Raw genomic sequence first — 20,085 nt, 5'->3', positions numbered from 1 at the left:
GACATGCCAGTCTGCTTCAAAACATCCACCATAATCCCTGTCCCCAAAAAGCCAAGGCCCAGTGGACTACAGAACCTTCACTCTGACCTCTGTGGTGATGAAGTCTTTTGAGCGCCTTGTGCTTACACACCTCAAAACAATCACAGACCCTCTCCTGGACCGCCTGCAGTTCGCCTACAGAGCCAACAGGTCTGTAGACGACGCTGTCAACATGGCATTTCATCCTCCAGCACCTGGACTCCGCAGGAACCTACACCTTCAACACAGTTAACCCGGCCCTGCTACAGGACGAGCTCTCCCAGCTGAGCGTGCTGACTCCACCTGCAGGTGGATCACAGACTTCCTGTCTGGCAGGAAGCAGCATGTGAGACTGGGAAAACACACCTCAGACTCCCGGACCATCGGTACGGGTTCCCCCCCCCCAGGTTGTGTTCTTTCCCCTTTTCTCTTCTCCCTGTATACCAACAGCTGCACCTCCAGTCACCAGTCCGCCAAGCTCCTGATGTTTGCAGACGACACCACGCTAATTTGACTCATCTCTGGGGTGGGATGAGTCCACCTACAGGTGGGAGATTGACCATCTGGTGACCTGGTGCAGCCAGAACAATCTGGAGCTCAATTCCTGGAGCTCAATCTTCTGGTTTCCAGAAGATTCATGTGGAGACCATGCAGCCATACAGTGTCGTATGCAGCTGTGAGATCCAGGAATACAGCGCCGGCCATCTCACCTGCCTGTGCCTGGAAGCCTTTTTTTTTGATCGGGTGCAATCTGCCATCTCTCCAGGACCTGTACGCCTCCAGGACCCTGAAGCGTGCAGGTAAGATTGTGGACGACCCCTACCACCCCGGTCACAATCAGTTTGAGACACTTCCCTCTGGCAGGAGGCTGCGGTCCATCAGAGCCAAAACCTTATGCAACAAGAACAGCTTCTACTCCTCTGCAGTGAGCCTCATCAACAAGGCTCTGGACTGGCTCTGTGTTACATTAATACACCCTTACTGGACTATATGTATATACCCTCAAAACTCTTCATACTTGTTCATACTTCACTGTTCATATGTTTGCACATTACTGCTCAATTGCACAGCCCTGTTAAATATTCCATCCCACTGTATTGTTATTTTTATTCTAATTAGTGTATATACTCAACCACATCGTGCACAATTGTACAGCCCTGGCCTATTTTATTTTATAATTATATTCTATTCTATTGTACATCTATTGTAATCTACATCTATAACTGATTAACTGCACTTGTTTGTCCAATGTCTTTTTATGTCTATACACAGGTATTTTTTGAAAAAGATATCTCGATCTCAATGAGACCTGTCTAAATAAAGGACAAATAAATAATTCAGAGGGCCGATATATTTTCATAATAATATATATATATTTTAAGTATACAGATATTTGGCAGTATTATTATAATTATTTCCAGTACAAATTGCATATGTCATGTGACATATACATTACATTTAAATGTTGTCATTTAGCCTTTTGATGTATTTTCTTTCGTTGTTGTTCAATTATCATGGTGCTCTCATTCAGTGATATATTATTATCACCCTAATTTCATTGCGCATTCTTCATAATGCTGTTGTGGAATTCTTGATTTATATTGGATTAAGCAAAAAACATACAGTATGTACAATGATCTTGTACAACGATTATATTGTAAAATGCATACCTTTGCGTAGATCCATGGCGATATTATACTATACAACATGGCATATCTCCCAGCCCTACTTCCTTACAGTTACACCAAATGCATAAGCAGATTGAATAAAACACAAACACAAACAAACCTGAGGGAAAACAGTTTGGATTGAGTTCCTTCCTTGGTTTGCTTCACTGGTATGTCCACTTCTCTGTGCACTGATCACACAGTATACAGTACAGTTGAAGTAGATGTACTGTATTGAGACCCATGCTGTCGTCACTATATGTGATAAGAGAACAATAGTCAAATATAGGATTAGATTAGATTACACACTGGCTGAGAACCTGTTCTTTTAAAGGGGAATACCAGCCATTTTAAGAATTCAAAATATGTTCTTCCGGTCCCCCAGGAAACGTTAAAGCTAGAAATCAGAGAGAGGTGATGTTACTATAGGATGTAAAATATGGGGCTGCTCCAATGCTCCATAGACAATGAATGGGGCACTACGTTTATGAGGCCATACAATGTTTGTGTGAGCTCTTACGCCCAAATTAATTGCAACCTAATTTGGGTGTTTGATAGCCCCTTACGTGACTGCGATGTGCAAGCCAGGGGCTTTTGTAACCGCAGTCACTCTCAGCTATATAGCTACCAGGCTCGTTTGGACCACCAAGCACTGCTTCTGAGCTCGGGGTGGGTCAAAAATATATCAGATATGAATTTCAAACGTACCCAGCATACAATTAGGGTTTCACACAGCGACGCGCTGGGGTCTGAAAGCTCGGAGTTGCTAATAAACATTTTAAATCATTGTTATAAAACGAGTAGTACTACCAGGTACTGCTAGGTGTTTGTTTGATTGATTGATTGAATTTATTGAAAATTGTATTACCAGATTGCAGAATGGGTACAGTACAGTAGAGCTCAATACACACAATTGTTAAGGGGATGCAGACCAGAGAAAGACGTTTGTCTTGTTTACATCAGGGTCCCCCATTTTCAATTCATCATAACATATGACATACACGACATACAGATAGAGCTACATCTATACATTTATGACATACCAGATTTACAAATACAGTACTGTTTGTGATACAAAAAGAGTTTAAAAAAGAGAGTACATTTGACGAAGAAACTGTTGTGTTGTGTGTTGTGTTAAGAGTTCACACAAACATTGTATGGCCTCATGAAGTCAGAGCGTCTCAGTGGAGCAGCCCCAGATTGTACATCTTTGTACAGTTACATCACTGTCTAGCTTCAGGAGAGTGATAGAAATGCCGACTGAACTTTCCTGGGGAACAGGAAGAACATAATGTGAATTGTTAAAATGGGTCGTATTCCCTTTTAATATTTAGCAGTGAGTTTAGCAGGCCTTTTATTTATCCAAAGTGAGACAGCCTAAGGTGCTATATGGACTACTATTCACATCCACATGACATTTTGGTTAACGATTATTGCTTAGCAGCATAGGCTACACTAGCTGAATGATGACTACACAGCTTGTTCCATTATCATTACGTAGCTGTCACAAGGCAGAAAAACTGAAAGAACATAAATTAATGTTGGATGAAAATATAGTACTGTACACGATTAAAGGTCAAATGTATATTAATTAATAAACCCAAGTTAATGCGAATAGAATACAATACAATAACGTTATAATAGAAACCAGAGCGAACCTTACCCAGCCACGTCTATTCTGTTAGGTATACAGAATAGTGTGTCTATTATTCACAGAATCACAGCACAGCAGATTCACCTGTTAAACACACTTCCCCAAATCTTATTTTGCTGAATGTGAGAAAGAAGACGCATCCTCGCCTTCTCGCATCCTTCTGGGAGCCACAACACCGCACTCGTCATGTGACCACTGTCATGTGACCACGGTGGGCGGGGCTTGAGTCATTTCAGGAACTTGAAGAAGAGATAGAAGTGCATTGATTTGAGGATGAAGATAACGAGATAATCGAGAGTTGAGATAATGGTCACCCTGCGTGCATTAGCTTTGTCTCTGATTTTAGGAACATGTTGCATTGCAGAGTCAAAGAAAAGAAATGTCCTTTTGATAATTGGTAAGTGACGTGACCTCCGCTTTTGGCTTCTTTTGGCTTCAACAACAACTATTGATGAAGTTATCATGCGTGTGCCTTCATATAACTGGATGGTGTTGTTTTGTCTGTGATTGATTGATTGATTGAAAACTTTATTAACAGATTGCAGAATGGGTACAGTACAGTACAGCTCAATACATACAATTGTTAAGGGGATGCAGACCAGAGAAAGACTTTCGTCTTGTTTACATCAGGGTCCCCCATTTTCAATTCATCATATATGACACACACGACATACAGATAGACAGTACTGCTACATCTATACATTTATGACATACCAGATTCGCAAATACAGTACTGTTTGTGATACAAAAAGAGTCTAGAAAAGAGAGTATATTAGAAACTGTACATTGGAGGAGGTTGGGTAGATGGGGTGGGGTGTTGGGTGGGTGGGTGGGTGGGGGGGCGGACTGTACATTGGAGGTGGGTGGGGTGGGGTGGGGGGTTGGGTAGGAGGGGTGGGTGGGGGACACTGTACAACTGTACAAGGAAAACTGTACATTGGAATATTGACGAAACCATACTTGGTCATTTACTGTCACTCTCCCATCTCTAGAATAGAATAGAATATTATACTTTATTCATCCCGAGGGAAATTAGGCACTACAAATCGCTCACAGTAAACAGTAAACATTTAGGTAGACAAAACCAAAAATCACGAATAAGAATTACAGTCCGGGATATACATTTCCACATTCTAATATAAAATATACAGTAAAAATATACAGAACTATACAGTAAGTGTAAAATTGTGCTATGTTCGGGTTTAAAAGTCTGATAGCTGTCGGAATGAAGGACTTCCTGTGCTGTTCAGTGCTACATCTCGGGAGTCTTATTAGTCTAACACTGAACGTGCTCCTTCTGTCAGTCAAGTCTGTGTGTAGCGGGTGGGAGGGGTTGTCCCTAATGGCATGGAGCTTAGCAAGGCTCCTCAGCTCAGCCACCACCGCTAGAGAGTCCAGCCCCACCCCTACCACGTTACTGGCCTTCCTGACCAGCTTAGCCAGCCTGTTTGCGTCCCCCGCTTTCAGTCCGCTGCTCCAGCAGGTTACAGCGTACAAGAAGGTGCCCGCCACCACCGACTCATAGAACATCCTCAACATCCTTGTACTACAGACGTTGAAGGATCTCAGCCTTCTGAGGAACGGCATGTTTTGACCCGTTAAATTTATTGCCGATGTGTACACTGAGGTATTTGTAATCCTCAACCGTGTCCACATCGACTCCCCTGATGGAAACTGGGGTCATAGGTGCACTCCTCCTCCTCCCCAGATCCACAACCAGTTCCCTGGTCTTCGTCACATTTAGCTACAGGTGGTTTTTATTGCACCATGTGACGAAGTCCTCCACCAGTGCCCGGTATTCCTCCTCATCACCATCCTTTAATACATCCCAATATCGCAGAGTCATCAGAAAACTTCTGAAGGTGGCAGGAGTCAGACCCTGACCGATAGTGGAAGTCATTGGTGTAGGAAGGGAGAGAGGACTGTCCCCCGCGGGGCCCCGGTGTTGCTGACCAGTCTGTCCGACACACAGCTCTGTAGGCGCACATACTGTACTGTGGTCTGCCCGTCAGATACCCTCCTCTACTCACGCCGGACAGATACACACAGTAGTACTCATTTATATTTTTATGCATGCTCTTATAAGGAGCTGTGGCGGGGCATTTATGAATGCAAAGCCTCTTTTCGTTGTACTGTACTTGTGCTGTATAATGACAATACATTTGAATCTAATCTAATAAACACACAACAATGTCACTCCTTTCCCACCACAATGTCACTCTTCTGCCTCCCTCAGCCGATGATGCAGGTTTTGAGACAGAGGTGTATAACAACACCGTGGTCCAGACCCCCCACCTCCGCTCCCTGGCCCAGCGGAGCCTGGTGTTCCAGAACGCCTTCACCTCCGTCAGCAGCTGCTCCCCCAGCCGCTCTGCCATCCTCACTGGTCTGCCGCAGGTACCACACACACACAGATACGTTGACTGTGTTATCATTACACTGCATGCTCCCTCTCTGCCCTTCACAAAGGCTGAATTCCCCTCTGTCCTAGTAGGCCTGTTTGCACTTGAGCAGGACCCTTACCAGACCTATTACCATAGGTGTGATAATACAGACATTTATGTTGGGGCCTACTACATTAATGCAATGCTAAAATCCGAAAAGGGGATTTGAAAACATAATAATCTGGTACATTGATTTGGTTTAATGTCTAATCCCAGTGAGAAGACAAATTATTCCCGGTGGCATTTCTCTACAATGGGGGAAAGCCTGCAGTACGCGGCAGCACGGTGGTATAGTGGTTAACACTGTCGCTAGAAGGTCCTGGGTTCGATTCCCGCTTGGGGACCAGGTTGCCGCGTTGCCAGGTACCCAGGTGGGGTATCTCCTGGGCCTTTCTGTGTGGAGTTTGCATGTTCTCCCTGTGCTTGCAAGGGCTTCCCCTCCCAATAACATAAACCCAATGTAAAAACATGCAGAACAGATCACCCTTTGGGGGAAGGACGACGCGATGGGAAAAGTGCAGAGAGACATTTCATCGGCGACTCAGTGCATGTGCATGTGTGTTCCTGTATGTCGCCCATCTCTCATGTGTGTGGGTTAATCTGCATGACAAATAAAGACTTCTTCTTCTTCAGTAGTTCTTTTTTTCCCCATGTTTTCTCAGCATCAGAATGGCATGTATGGTCTCCACCAGGGAACCCACCACTTCAACTCGTTTGACGGAGTACAAAGTCTGCCTCTGCTGCTCAGCCAGGCCAACATACACACAGGTAGATAAACAAGTAACCTACTGCTCCTGAGCCAAGCCAACACACTGTATATTATTCATGTTAACAACCAAGTAACCTACTGCTCCTGAGCCAAGCCAACATACTGTATATTATTCATGTTAATAACCAAGTAACCTACTGCTCCTGAGCCAAGCCAACATACTGTATATTATACATGTTAATAACCAAGTAACCTACTGCTCCTGAGCCAAGCCAACACACTGTATATTATTCATGTTAACAACCAAGTAACCTACTGCTCCTGAGCCAAGCCAACATACTGTATATTATTCATGTTAATAACCAAGTAACCTACTGCTCCTGAGCCAAGCCAACATACTGTATATTATTCATGTTAATAACCAAGTAACCTACTGCTCCTGAGCCAAGCCAACATACTGTATATTATACATGTTAATAACCAAGTAACCTACTGCTCCTGAGCCAAGCCAACATACTGTATATTATACATGTAAATAACCAAGTAACCTACTGCTCCTGAGCCAAGCCAACATACTGTATATTATACATGTTAATAACCAAGTAACCTACTGCTCCTGAGCCAAGCCAACATACTGTATATTATACATGTTAATAACCAAGTAACCTACTGCTCCTGAGCCAAGCCAACATACTGTATATACAGTCGGGTCCATAAATATTTGGACATTGACACAACTTTCACAATTCTGTCTCTGTACACCACCACAATGGACTTGAAATGAAATAATCAAGAAGTGCAGACCTTCTGCTTTAATCTGAGGGTATACAACCATTTCTACACGTGCAACCCCCTTTTTAAGGTGTACAGAGCCAAATCAGATGATGAAATGATGAAAATTGTGTTGATGTCCAAATATTTATGGACCTGAGTGACTGTACATGTAAATGGCCAGGTAACATGCCTCTGCTGTTGAGCCAACCCAACACACACACACAGGTAACTTACCAAGTAACCTCACTGATTATCAAAGATGACCTTCCTACTTCTCAGTTCTGCACACATGGTTAACATGGTTAACTCACTCTCTTGGTATTTTGTGTGGTATACGAACAGTTTTGCAATAACAGCCCCCCCTCCCCCTCTCTCTCTTTTACAGGTATAATTGGTAAAAAGCACGTCGGGCCAGGGTCTGTATATCCTTTTGACTTCGCCTACACAGAGGAGAACAACTCGGTCCTCCAGGTGGGCCGGAATATCACTCGGATCAAACTCCTGGTCCGGAAGTTTTTCCAGACTCATAAGGAGGAAGCAACTGAGCGAAGAAGGAAGGCGAAGGAGGGGGAGGAGAGAAAAGGGGAGAACGGAGGAGGAGGAGAAGAGGAGGAGAGACCGTTTTTCCTCTATGTGGCGTTTCACGACACGCACCGATGCGGGCATTCCCAGCCCCAGTACGGAGCCTTCTGCGAGAAGTTTGGGAATGGCGAGATGGGAATGGGTAGAATTCCCGACTGGACACCTGAATACTACACACCTGAGCAGGTCAAGGTCAGTGACAAAAAATAATAGGGGAATCACAAGATTCCTGTTTGCGTTACATTTATGACGGAATTACAGCTCTGATCACAGTTCACGTCTCCACATAATTTAATTTCAGGTTGGGTTTCTTTCCTCATCACTGGTGTTGCTAATGTCAAGTCAAGTGTTCCTTTATTAATCCCCTTGGGGGAAATCCGGGTGTCATCATAGCAGCATGTTCATTGTTCTGATGCTGATTCCAATACTTCAAATTTGATATGTGTTCTAAAACATTTCTTTGTTGAATGATGTCATATTTCACATTACATTTACATTTAGTCATTTAGCTGACGCTTTTATCCAAAGCGACTTACAAGTTCTGTACGACAAGTCATCAGGAAGGGCACAACTCTATCAGTTGAGTAACAATGTTCATCAAAGTGTTGAGTGCTACAGTGTAGGTTAGTTTATTAGGACATTAAGTGCATGACAGTAAGGTTAGTTAGGGTTAGAGCTTTTATTTTTTATTTCAGATAATGTAATTTCATTACACTGTAGATCTTTTTAACTGAAATCTTCATGCATACACGCAAGTGCACTGCACACACAATTTTATAAAATGCTCAGTAAAAATTCCCACAGTCAAAAACCTGAGATCCCAATGTAATGTAAGAATCTAAAACGGTAAAGCTTTTTGATAGCTTGGAATGCCTAAAAAAGAATAGCAATAATACCCAAGACCAGTACGGTACAGATAGATATGGTTATTTTTTCCACGTTACTTACGACATGTGTTTTGTCCTGCATCTGTTTTTCAGGTGCCCCACTTTGTACCTGACACACCTGTAGCACGGGCCGACCTGGCTGCCCAATACACCACCGTTAGCAGGCTGGACCAAGGTAGGTAACGTGTAGATCAGACCTAGAAAACATGCATATATACAACACACACACACACACGCACTGTAATGATGAATATTGTATATCCCTGACGTAATTTATATTAAACAAATAATATTTAATTTCTGTCTGAAACCAGGAAACAATTTCTAAAGTTCAATATGATTTATTACAAGTATGGATCCATACAAAAATACTAAAACACTAGTCAAAAGATAGTTAGTTCTATCAAGATTAAGTCTAACAAAGCTTAAAGGAAGAAAGAGCGAGTGAGATGAGGAAGGGAGAAATGGTTAGTGAGAAGTGGGAGACAAGGCCCAGAGTGAAATCATTTAGTCTCCGTACACAAAGAAAAGAGGGGGATACATAAGTCAACAAGATGTTTTGACATTTAAGATAAGAAGATAGCAGGATGTCAGATGTTCCTCAAGATAGCAATCGTTGGTGCAATAAACTAAGTTGACCAGTTTTCAAACTAAGGCCTGGCTATCACATTGTATGGGAACTCACAGACCTTTTAACCTTCCTGTGAGAGAAGTTACTTTTTACTAAGCATATGCAAAATAAACTAAATGCATGAAAAAAGGCATGAAACGCAATGTATAAATGATTATGGATATAATATAAAAAATATCATTATGATATCAGTCAGATGTGTAGAATTCACCTGCTAACACACACACACACACACACACACGCATGCATGCACACACACACACACACACACTCAATTCACAGTAATAATAATAATAAACTTTATTTGTATAGCACCTTTCATACAGAAACTACAGCTCAAAAGTGCTTCACAACAGAAAAAAGACAGGCATAAAATGAGCACATAAAGTGCAGACATATAAAATCACAGTTTTTCACATTAGGATCTAACATCCCAACAGGCCACATTGTTAATGGTTTGATTCAGTTTTAAATAGACAATAATAAAAAGAGTAAGATAAAATAAACAGAGTAAAATAGTGCAATAGTGCAGTGCAATAAAATAGTAGAATAGAATAGATAAAATAAATTGTTTACAGTGCAATACAATAGTTCTGGATTACTGTTCAACAGTTCAAAGTCATCTTTACCTTCTCTGTTTGGTATCCACAGTTTAAAACTTGACAGTCTTCCCTCCTGTATGATACCCACTTGTAATGGCAGTGGAGGATGGAAGTGTCACACACACCAGGGAGCTGACGACCAGCACCACTAAGGGTTGCGTGAATACTTTCGGCAGCCCACTTGTCCTTCCGCATTGCTCTGATTGGCCGAGCGCGCGCGTGAGCCGCGACGCGCTCCTCAGCCGAGATGCATCCAGCTCAGCCAGGCAGGAATACTGCGCTCTGCTTAACCCAATTTATACAAATGGAAGTATTGATTACGCCGTAACGAATCATTAAAAAAATATATACCGTTAACTGGAATATGTTGTTTCTTTACACATATGTTGGATTATGTAATTGGTTTGTTATGACAAACCAATAAAAAATCGCATCGCCGGCTTCGCGGCTGCGGCGCGGGTCCACGACCCTCCGTGCTCCGATCGCCAGCGGGGAGAATATGCTGCCGTGAGCGGCATCGCTGAGCTCTGGTGTCCGCTGGACGAAGCCAGAGACGGTCTTATTATGGGGCTTATGCCGAGAAGGCGTAATACAACAGTGAACACATAGTGCAATGCATCTGTCAGTCGTACTTAACTATGTGTTCACTGTTGTGTTACGCCTTCTCGGCATAAGCCCCATAATAAGACCGTCTCTGGCTTCGTCCAGCGGACACCGCTCACGGCAGCATATTCTCCCCGCTGGCGATCGGACCACGGAGGGTCGTGGACCCGCGCCGCAGCCGCGAAGCCGGCGATGCGATTTTTTTATTGGTTTGTCATGACAAACCAATTACATAATCCAACATATGTGTTGTGAAGGATCAGATTAAACCGAATATATATATTTATTTATATATATATATTTAATTGTATTTGTATATCGTATGATATCCCCTGTATATTCCTTGTACAATATGCACTGAATATCCCTTTAGTCTACTAAACAGACCATAATAGTTTCATTCTACCATTGGACGAGAACCTGGCGCCAGGTTGCCATACCCCTAGGTCCAAGTTCAATCGTGCCGCCTAACATGTCGTGGCAAGCCCCGGTTCCGCGCAGGAATATGTCGGGCGAAATACGAATGGTACTATTTGTTCATAGCGCATATATATATGGCGCAAGTAAAGTAGAACTTTCTTTTAGTCCAGTTCTTTACCCTCCAACAGAGTGACAGACGTGAAGCCTCCCCACGACGCACGTGTGGTGTAGTAAGGCCTACTTGGCTTCAGAATAGGCATTGAGATATCGTGTAGATTAATAGTTGAATGGTCATAGTTTGGCACTATACCGTCGAGTTGGACGTATTCTATTAAGCTAATAATAGTCTATTTATGTATGGTGCATCGTTCGGTTAGAGTTCTAAAGTTATCAGTACCCCCATCGTTCCTGACGTTATCTGGACGCTTAACCAGGCTGGGCAGACCCCTAGTGGTGCTTGCATCCGAGGAGCTCCGGGCCAGGGCGACTGGACCTGTATATTGGATTACTCTACCCGGACGACGGCGAGCCTTCCACGGCTTGGATTATGCTTTGGGTGCTTTGATTATTCCATGGATAAAGGCCAACACTGCGGAGTGTTGGAACTACCCCCCGGAGAGGACTCCAGGTGAGACGGCGCTCTACACCAGTGAGGTCGCCTCACGTCTCTCCGTTGTGGACCGGCAGCTACCGTCCACAGAGGGTCCAGCTGTATTCGTCTGCGGACCGAGGTTCTGTGGGCACCGTGTTCAAGACTTTGAATTCTCCCAAGAAACCGTCGGCCAGATGGGATACCGCCAGCGGCTTCTCTAACCCCCCCCTCCTACTGTCTTACAACCAGCGGGACCCCCCCCCCCCCCCTTAACCCCCCCCCCCCCCTTAGTGTATCCAGCTATAATCATTTAAGTACCATCGCTATAGTTTCCTAAATATCCAGGTTGTATACTTACTCCCTGCGTAACCAGAGATTGGACATTCAGTGTTGATTTACCTACGAATACTCATTTGCCATACAAGTGCATATTTCAAATCATAAGTGTAAACAAGTGAACGTTGTATATACCTTTTGCTATATTAAACCTTCGATTTGTACATTTGTGTGGATTCGTTTCATCAGGTGGGAAAGTGTTCATCATACTTATATCATGTACTGGATGGCCAGAAGTTAAAGTACAAGAGGTAGTGGTATTAAATATCATATCTAACAATACAGTCAGGGAATTGTACCCCTCAGTTACAATATGTGTAAAGAAACAACATATTCCAGTTAACGCTATATTTTTCTAATGATTCGTTACGGCGTAATCAATACTTCCATTTGTATAAATTGGGTTAAGCAGAGCGCAGTATTCCTGCCTGGCTGAGCTGGATGCATCTCGGCTGAGGAGCGCGTCGTGGCTCATGGGCATGCGTGCGCTCGGCCAATCAGAGCAATGCGGAAGGACAAGTGGGCTGCCGAAAGTATTCACGCCTAAGGGTTAAGTGCTTTGATCTGGTTGAACTTGTCGAGCGAGGTTGTCACTTAGTCACTTCCCCTGCCCGGGATTCAGACCTGTGATCCTTTACTCCTTAAAAGCCTGTGTTTTTCTTTGGTATCCATTTGGACGGCGTTGTAGAGACACAGACTAACAGGCTCACGCACAGATGAGTGTAGTAGCTGTAAGCTGTAAGCTGTAAAGGAATGTGAAGCACTACCCACTTTCAAAACCACTCTCAAGGAACACCTACGGGAGACTGCAATTCGAAACTGGCCCCTGTAAATGTCCTAACCCAACCCCCTCCAATGTACAGTAATTTACCTAGTATGGTTTTGTCAATATTCCAATGTACAGTTTTGCTTGTTTGTACAGTGCCCCCCCCCCCCCCCAACCCCCTCCAATGTAAATTACCTAGTAGTATGGTTGTCAATATCCCAATGTACAGTTTTGCTTGTACAGTTGTACAGTGTTTCCCCCCCCAACCCCTCCCTACCCAACCCCCCCCCACACAACCCCATCCAACCCCCTCCGATGTACAGTTTTTACGTCAAATGTATATACTCCCTTTTCTGGACTCTTTTTGTATCACAAACTACTGTATTTGCAAATCTGGTATGTCATAAATGTATAGATGTAGCAGTACTGTCTATCTGTATGTCATGTATGTCATATATGTCCTGATGAATTGAAAATGGGGGACCCTGATGTAAACAAGACGAAAGTCTTTCTCTGGTCTGCATCCCCTTAACAATTGTGTGTATTGAGCTGTACTGTATTGTACCCATTCTGCAATCGGTTAATAAAGTTTTCAATCAATCAATAGTGTGAACCATGCTGCCAGTCCAACGAGAAAGACACAATACTTGACACTGAACCGTCTCATGCTGCAGGTATCGGCCTGGTTCTTCAGGAGCTGAGGGAGGCTGGTTATGACAATGACACCTTGGTCATCTACAGCTCGGATAACGGCATCCCCTTCCCTAATGGCAGAACCAACCTGTACCGCTCCGGCACCGCAGAGCCCATGCTGGTGTCGTCTCCGGAACACCGGGAACGCTGGGGAGACACCAGCCAGGCCTACGTCAGTCTGCTGGGTGAGAGAGAGATGGAAGGATGGAGGGATTGAGAGAGAGAGAGTCTTTCATTATCATGCACTTTGTTACTAAATAGTCTTCCTTGCCTATATTACTACCGGTACCTACTATGCGAATATGTCTTTACTACTATGCACTCGAGACTGTAGCACCCAAGTTCAACACTGTTTGACGAACATTGTTACTTAGCTGCCAGAGTTGTACCCATCCAGAGTTGTACCCAAGTCGTTTGGGGAATATTTTAAATGAGCCAAAGAGTGAAGCTGTAGAAATTCAGACGAGTCAATTTGTATATATAAAAATATAGAACATAGTTTATTTCTGTGGCCACAGAGCTCAGTTTACAATCAGACACACGAACGTCTGACCAGAAAGTGAGACAGAGCTCTGATCAGACTTACAATAAATACATAATTGACATGACACGTACATAAGATGCCAACTTAATAACAGATCTGACAACAAAGGTAAACAAAAATGCCCTAGTGAGAAAATGAAAACAAAAGATGGGTCTAAATTTGTCTTCACACAAGAACTGGAGTCCAGGCCAAATGTCATATCTCTTAAACCTTGGCCGTTGTTATAAGAACACTGTCAGACTGTCGCCTAGTGTCTTGAGCATTATACTAGTTGAACTATTGTTAACTAGTCAAGCCTGTACAGAGAATATTGTATTTAACACAGATGGACATAGATAATATTTTCCAAGACAGCGCTTTGGATAAGAGCGTCAGCTAAATTACTAAATGTAAGGATGTGAGGATGCATAATGAAAGAGAATGGCAGGACTAAGGGACAGATGTTAGTACTGTTGAATCAGTGCTGACTCCTGAGGGGCCACAAGGGGGAGACTTCGTGCTGCTACAACTGGAGCATATTGAATGAATGAATGAATGAGAACTTTATTTAACAGGTTGCAGAATGGTTACAATACAGTATGGCTCAATACACACAATTGTCAAGGGGATGCAGACAAGAGAAAGACGTTTGTCTTGTTTACATCAGGGTCCCCCATTTTCAATTCATAGTGACATTTATGACATACACAACATACATGACATTTATGGCATGGGGACATACATGACATACAGGTATATAGTACTGTAACATTTGTGACATATACGATATGCAAATATACAGTACTGTTATGGCTGTGGGTAGGGCGTTCCACATTGTTGTGGCATAATTGCAAAATGTGTTTAGTCCCTTGTTTGTGCCGAATCTGGGTTTAACATGATTTGTGGAACTCCCTCTGGTGTTGTGGGCGTGGTATTCACTGACCTTTGGGAAGTATTTCGACATGTACATGGGTACCTGTGTGGTGTAGTGTATCTTGTAGACCAGGCCCATTGCTGTACTCTGTCATCTACTCTAAGCCATCCTAGGTAGTCAAAGTGAGCAGGGGTGAGGTGGGTTCTAGGAGTACGGTCAAGTAGTAGTCTGACCAGTTTGTTTTGTGATGTTTGTAATCTTGTTTTTAGCGCCTTTGAGGTGCTTTGGTACCATGAGGTGCAAGCATAGTCGTAGTACCCTTGAATGAGTGCTCCTGCCAGAGTCTTCAGGGTATTCTTGTTTACCAGAGAGGAGATCCGGTACAAGAATCTAGTTCATTGGTTTGACTTTTTTTATTACATTGTTTGCCATTTTGTCACAGGAAAGATTTGCCTCTAGGATGGAACCCAGGTATGTAATTTCATCTTTCCTTGTGACAATATTGTCACCCACTGTAACTGAGAAGCCGTCTGCCTTGCTGAGTTTGTTATTTGATCCGAAGAGAATGGACTCTGTTTTACCCAGGTGTAATGATAGTTTGTTATCAGCGAGCCAGGTGCAGATTCTGCCGAGTTCTGAGCTGATGGTTTTTTCAACCTGTAACTTGCTCTTGTCAGAGACCAGCAGGGCTGAGTCGTCCGCGAACAAGAACAAGTTGCAGTCACAAGCTGACGACATTAACATTGTATGGCAGTATTAGTGATTGTCTCTCTCTCTCTCTCTCTCCAGATATCTCTCCCACTATTCTGGATTGGTTCTCTGTTCCCTACCCGTCCTACCGGCTCCCTGGTAATCCTAAGGCACCGGTCCAGCTCACCGGCCGCTCCTTACTACCTGCCCTGGTGACTGAGCCTGGTAGCTGGCACTCTGTCTATGGCAGCCAGTCTCTCCACGAGGTCTGTGGTCTTCTTTGTAGTCCAATAGGATAGTCTGTGGTCTTCTTTGTAGACCTAAACAGGATAGTCTGTGGTCAGGATAGCAGATAGGATTATTGAATATTGGTCTTTTGTGTCTTTGAGTAATGTGTGTATGCTTTGTGTTATTTGTACGCTCACCTCGCATAAAGAATTTCCATGGTAAAAGAACAAAATGTATCGTATCATATTCTAAAATTACTAATAACCTAGTAGAACTAACTCCTAGAATTCATTTGTTTTCTTTCTCCTTTTTTTATAGAAGTGATGCAGAAAATGTAAAAAGAAAAGAAAGTCCAGACATTCTGGCCTGTAGATAAGAGATGAAACACGATAAATACTTCATTGATCCCCGGCTGAAAGTGGCTTTCTGTCAGCAGCCTCAATACAAAACAAGCACTCAGCCAGCAGCACTCAAACCCACCAACAATCATACAGCAGTGTATTAAAAACCTAAAGCCTAAAAGAGCAACAAAATAATAAAGTATAAGTATAAAGTAAAGAGTATGAGGGTGTAAATACTGTGTTGTGATAATAATGTCATATGTCCTGAGCGTCCTTGTGGCATAGCACGTTACTGTATGTATTGGTGATGTCTTGGGTTTTAATCTGCCTCATGGTCATGGATCTCTCTTCTTATGTCGAGAACTACCATAAACTGTATATGAATTGGCAATGAAGCCAGAATAAAACTGATTGATGAATTAATTGATGAATTAATTAACAAACTAAACTAAACTTAATGAGTAATGTACGACGCAACTATTACAAGGCTTCGACTTGGCTTTGAAACGTTGGTGGTAACGCGTCTTTCCTCTCTGTTCCAGGTGACCATGTACTACCCGATCCGCTCTGTCCGCCAGGGGCTGTACCACCTCCTCCACAACCTGCACTACCGCATGCCCTTCCCCATCGACCAGGACCTGTACGTCTCGCCAACCTTCCAGGACCTGCTGAACCGCACCCACTCGGGTCAACCCACGCACTGGTTCAAGGCCCTGGAGCAGTATTACTACAGGGACCGCTGGGAGCTGTACGACACCAGGTCTGGATAACTCTCAAATGTATACAGCTCTTGGACAATCCACTCCCCGTGTTTCCTTTCTTCATGTAGACAGTAGGTAGTTGGAGCGGAACACTAGGGTTACCGGTGACACCGGACATTTTTACAAAATGACGCTCAATAACCGAGTGCTTACTTTCATCTTTAACGTTATGCGGCCGGCTACATTGATCCACTGTGTCTGTCCGTCTACAGTACGTCTGTTTGTAATTCATTTTCAATGACTAGTATCCATTTGTTGGACAGACAGAGTTGACGGTATGTTCTAATTTGAAAATAAACCAACGGACAGTAATGCCTTCTGTCAATTTTCTATCCATTCGTTGATGGATCAATGTAGCTGGAGCCTTATTTAGCACATCGCGCGAACATACTGTTGCTGGTGTGGACTGGTCCTCTTGAGTGCCTCTCCAGCCGATCAGCTACAGGGTTTAATCCAAAATATTTCCAAATCCTTTGCCATCATTGACGCCGTGTCGTCTCTAGAGCCTCCTTTTCTCCTCCACGTGAAGTTAAATCTACTCTCAGTGAAAGTGAAACTTAAGCTACTCTGTATAAAATAGATCTGCTGTCCACACAGACACGTTCACTTTATAATGTTGTCTGACTAAGTATTGATAACACGCTTAGTATTTTACAAATTCAAGTTATTTTTGTTTGATGAATGATGCGGAAATGAACTAAATGGGTTTTATTTCTTAAAAAATAAAACTGGTGGGGGAGGTGGGCAAGTAATGTACTCAGTGGGTGACTGAACACACAGTAACACCAGTAACGCAGACTACCGCGGAAAGCCTAGGAGACACAGGAGAGAAGGCTCTGTCTGGAGGGATTCAGGCCAACAGTGGTTCCAAAGGCAGGGCTATTATTTTGTTCATATGTTAGGTCACCTCAGTATGTTAGGTCACCTCAGTTCTTCTTCATTGTTCCCAACGTGTAATTGTTTAGATACTCACAAATAAAAACCCCAATGCAGGGCGGACCCCGAGGAAACGAGGAATCTGGCGTTAGACGGAGCCTACAGCGATGTTCTGGAGAGCCTGAGGCAGAGTCTTCAGAAGTGGCAGTGGGAGACTGGGGACCCCTGGGTCTGTGGACCAGACTACGTCCTGGAGGACAAGCTGGAGCCGCACTGCCGACCACTTTACAACGGACTCTGATCATAGGAACTTCAATCTGTTGACCCACGGCAAGCTGAACTCGACTGGCCTGGTTACGTGCAGCTGGCTATAGTTACTGGAACTGTGGTGAAATGTGAACAGGGACTCTTTGGGCTAGAAGGAATGAATAAATGAATCATTGCATTTATATAGCGCTTTTCTGGACTCTCAAAGCACTTTACAGTGTAGAGTGGTAATTGCCTTGTCCATCGCCAGTGTGTAGCATCCAAACTTGGGCTCTGTGGGCTCGAAGGTTGCCATACGCCAGCACACAACACACATACACATTGGCTGAAATGCTCGGTAGACCAAGGATCGATATCGGGCCAATTAAGGAGAATGGCAATTTGCAGACGGTGAACTGAATGATTCTGACTGCAATAGATTGTGTTTGCAGAAATCTGCAGACTTGGATACTACTACATTATTTATTTTAATCATAGATGTACCTTAACTTTGGTATCATGATCACTGGCACAAACACAGTGACTTTGTGAGCCCATACATTGTTGAGCTCTTCTCACACCCAAATGAGGGTTGTATTCTAATGTTGCAGACTTGTCTGGAGAACCAGAATTTATACTTAATTTGGGTGTAATGGCTCACACATGATATGGGCCCATAAAGTCAGCGACTGATTCATCGTCTATAGTCCCAGTTTTTCCATCCAGGTGACGTAACAAAGTCAAGGGCTATCTTTAGGAGGGAGAGTGGTTGTTGTATTTCTTGTAAGCTGCTCTGGATACGTGCCTGAAATGTCAAACGTGGAGCATGTTGACTGAACTGTCTTGGGACACAGGATTGACATGTGAATTCTTAAAACTGGTGACATTCCTCTTTGAGACACAGGAGGAGCTGGTCTACAGTGGGGACATGTCCTTCAGGTGGTTTCAGACACCTGGGTCACTGCAATACAGGTGGAGAGGGGAGCTCCGATTGACCAGGAAATTATTAACCGTTGTTTGTTATGCCCTCCCCCCCCCCCCCTTTTTTTCAACATTTTGTTTACATTGCAAAATTGCTTTTCTACGTATGAGAACGAAAGTATGGAGAATAGATATTGTGAAAATAAATAAAAAGAATAAATAAAAAAAATGCTTTTTATTCGACTGTGTGGAATGTTAGTTACTAATAAGTTAATTATCAGTAATGATAATACAAACCATATCAGGAGTCCTTTTTTGCCTTTTCGCCTTCTCTCCCATTCCCACATTTTGTTGTTATGCCAATTCCCTCCGGTTTGTTGCGCTGCCCTACTGTCAGTCTGGGAAGGCTGTAGACTATCTCATGCTGCCCTACTGTCGGTCTGGGGAGGGTGTAGACTACCTCATGCTGCCCTACTGTCAGTCTGGGGAGGGTGTAGACTACCTCATGCTGCCCTACTGTCAGTCTGGGGAGGGTGTAGACTACCTCATGCTGCCCTACTGTCAGTCTGGGGAGGGTGTAGACTACCTCATGCTCCCCTACTGTCGGTCTGGGGAGGGTGTAGACTACCTCATGCTCCCCTACTGTCGGTCTGGGGAGGCTGTAGACTACCTCATGCTGCCCTACTGTCGGTCTGGGGAGGGTGTAGACTACCTCATGCTGGCCTACTGTCGGTCTGGGGAGGGTGTAAACTACCTCATGCTGCCCTACTGTCAGTCTGGGGAGGGTGTAGACTACCACATGCTCCCCTACTGTCGGTCTGGGGAGGGTGTAGACTACCACATGCTCCCCTACTGTCGGTCTGGGGAGGGTGTAGACTACCTCATGCTGCCCTACTGTCGGTCTGGGGAGGGTGTAGACTACCTCATGCTGCCCTACTGTCGGTCTGGGGAGGGTGTAGACTACCTCATGCTGCCCTACTGTCAGTCTGGGAAGGCTGTAGACTACCTCATGCTGCCCTACTGTCGGTCTGGGGAGGGTGTAGACTACCTCATGCTGCCCTACTGTCAGTCTGGGGAGGGTGTAGACTACCTCATGCCTCCTTTGAGGATGTGGAGCCGCCAGACGCTTCTTTTTCACCAGCTAAGAGTTTCACTGGGAGAACGTAATGCACGTGGAGCTCTCCCCCAGATCCCCTCCCTGATGAACAGCTGCCCTGACCGACCAGTAGGAGTCACTGGTGCAACAA

General features: G+C 44.0%; 2 protein-coding genes across 5 annotated transcripts in view; one reads left to right on the top strand and one right to left on the bottom strand.

The window, feature by feature from the left end:
* The window catches only part of slc26a11 (solute carrier family 26 member 11), a 31,925-nt gene extending 28,439 nt beyond the window's left edge, over window positions 1–3,486 (bottom strand). For 3 of the 4 annotated variants that reach the window (XM_084318141.1, XM_084318140.1, XM_084318139.1), the window contains exons 1-2: window positions 3,349–3,485; window positions 1,807–1,940 (exon numbers count right to left, since the gene is read on the bottom strand). The gene's annotated coding sequence lies outside the window, so the exon portion shown is untranslated. Of the gene's footprint in view, window positions 1–1,806; window positions 1,941–3,348 lie in introns of all 4 variants that reach the window. The other variant, XM_084318142.1, reaches the window with a different exon arrangement.
* A 109-nt stretch (window positions 3,487–3,595) lies between these two features.
* sgsh (N-sulfoglucosamine sulfohydrolase (sulfamidase)) lies at window positions 3,596–19,018 on the top strand. The gene is made up of 9 exons (XM_084317834.1): window positions 3,596–3,736; window positions 5,576–5,736; window positions 6,446–6,551; window positions 7,652–8,040; window positions 8,829–8,910; window positions 13,360–13,563; window positions 15,565–15,731; window positions 16,577–16,794; window positions 17,789–19,018. The coding sequence occupies exons 1-9, from the start codon at window positions 3,646–3,648 to the stop codon at window positions 17,970–17,972; spliced, it is 1,602 nt and encodes a 533-aa protein (XP_084173960.1). The 5' UTR covers window positions 3,596–3,645; the 3' UTR covers window positions 17,973–19,018.
* Window positions 19,019–20,085: the final 1,067 nt, after the last annotated feature.

Source organism: Notolepis coatsorum (assembly GCF_963971535.1).
Source record: "Notolepis coatsorum genome assembly, chromosome: 7".
Lineage (NCBI taxonomy): Eukaryota > Metazoa > Chordata > Actinopteri > Aulopiformes > Paralepididae > Notolepis > Notolepis coatsorum.
This window is presented reverse-complemented; position numbering and strand designations above follow the sequence as displayed.

Excerpts from the sequence above, each read along its gene's own strand:
- sgsh (XM_084317834.1), top strand. The coding sequence starts at position 3,646 with ATGGTCACCCTGCGTGCATTAGCTTTGTCTCTGATTTTAGGAACATGT. Across the intron at positions 3,737-5,575 it reads AAATGTCCTTTTGATAATTG|CCGATGATGCAGGTTTTGAG; the intron begins GTAAGTGACGTG and ends TGCCTCCCTCAG. Across the intron at positions 6,552-7,651 it reads CCAGGCCAACATACACACAG|GTATAATTGGTAAAAAGCAC; the intron begins GTAGATAAACAA and ends TCTCTTTTACAG.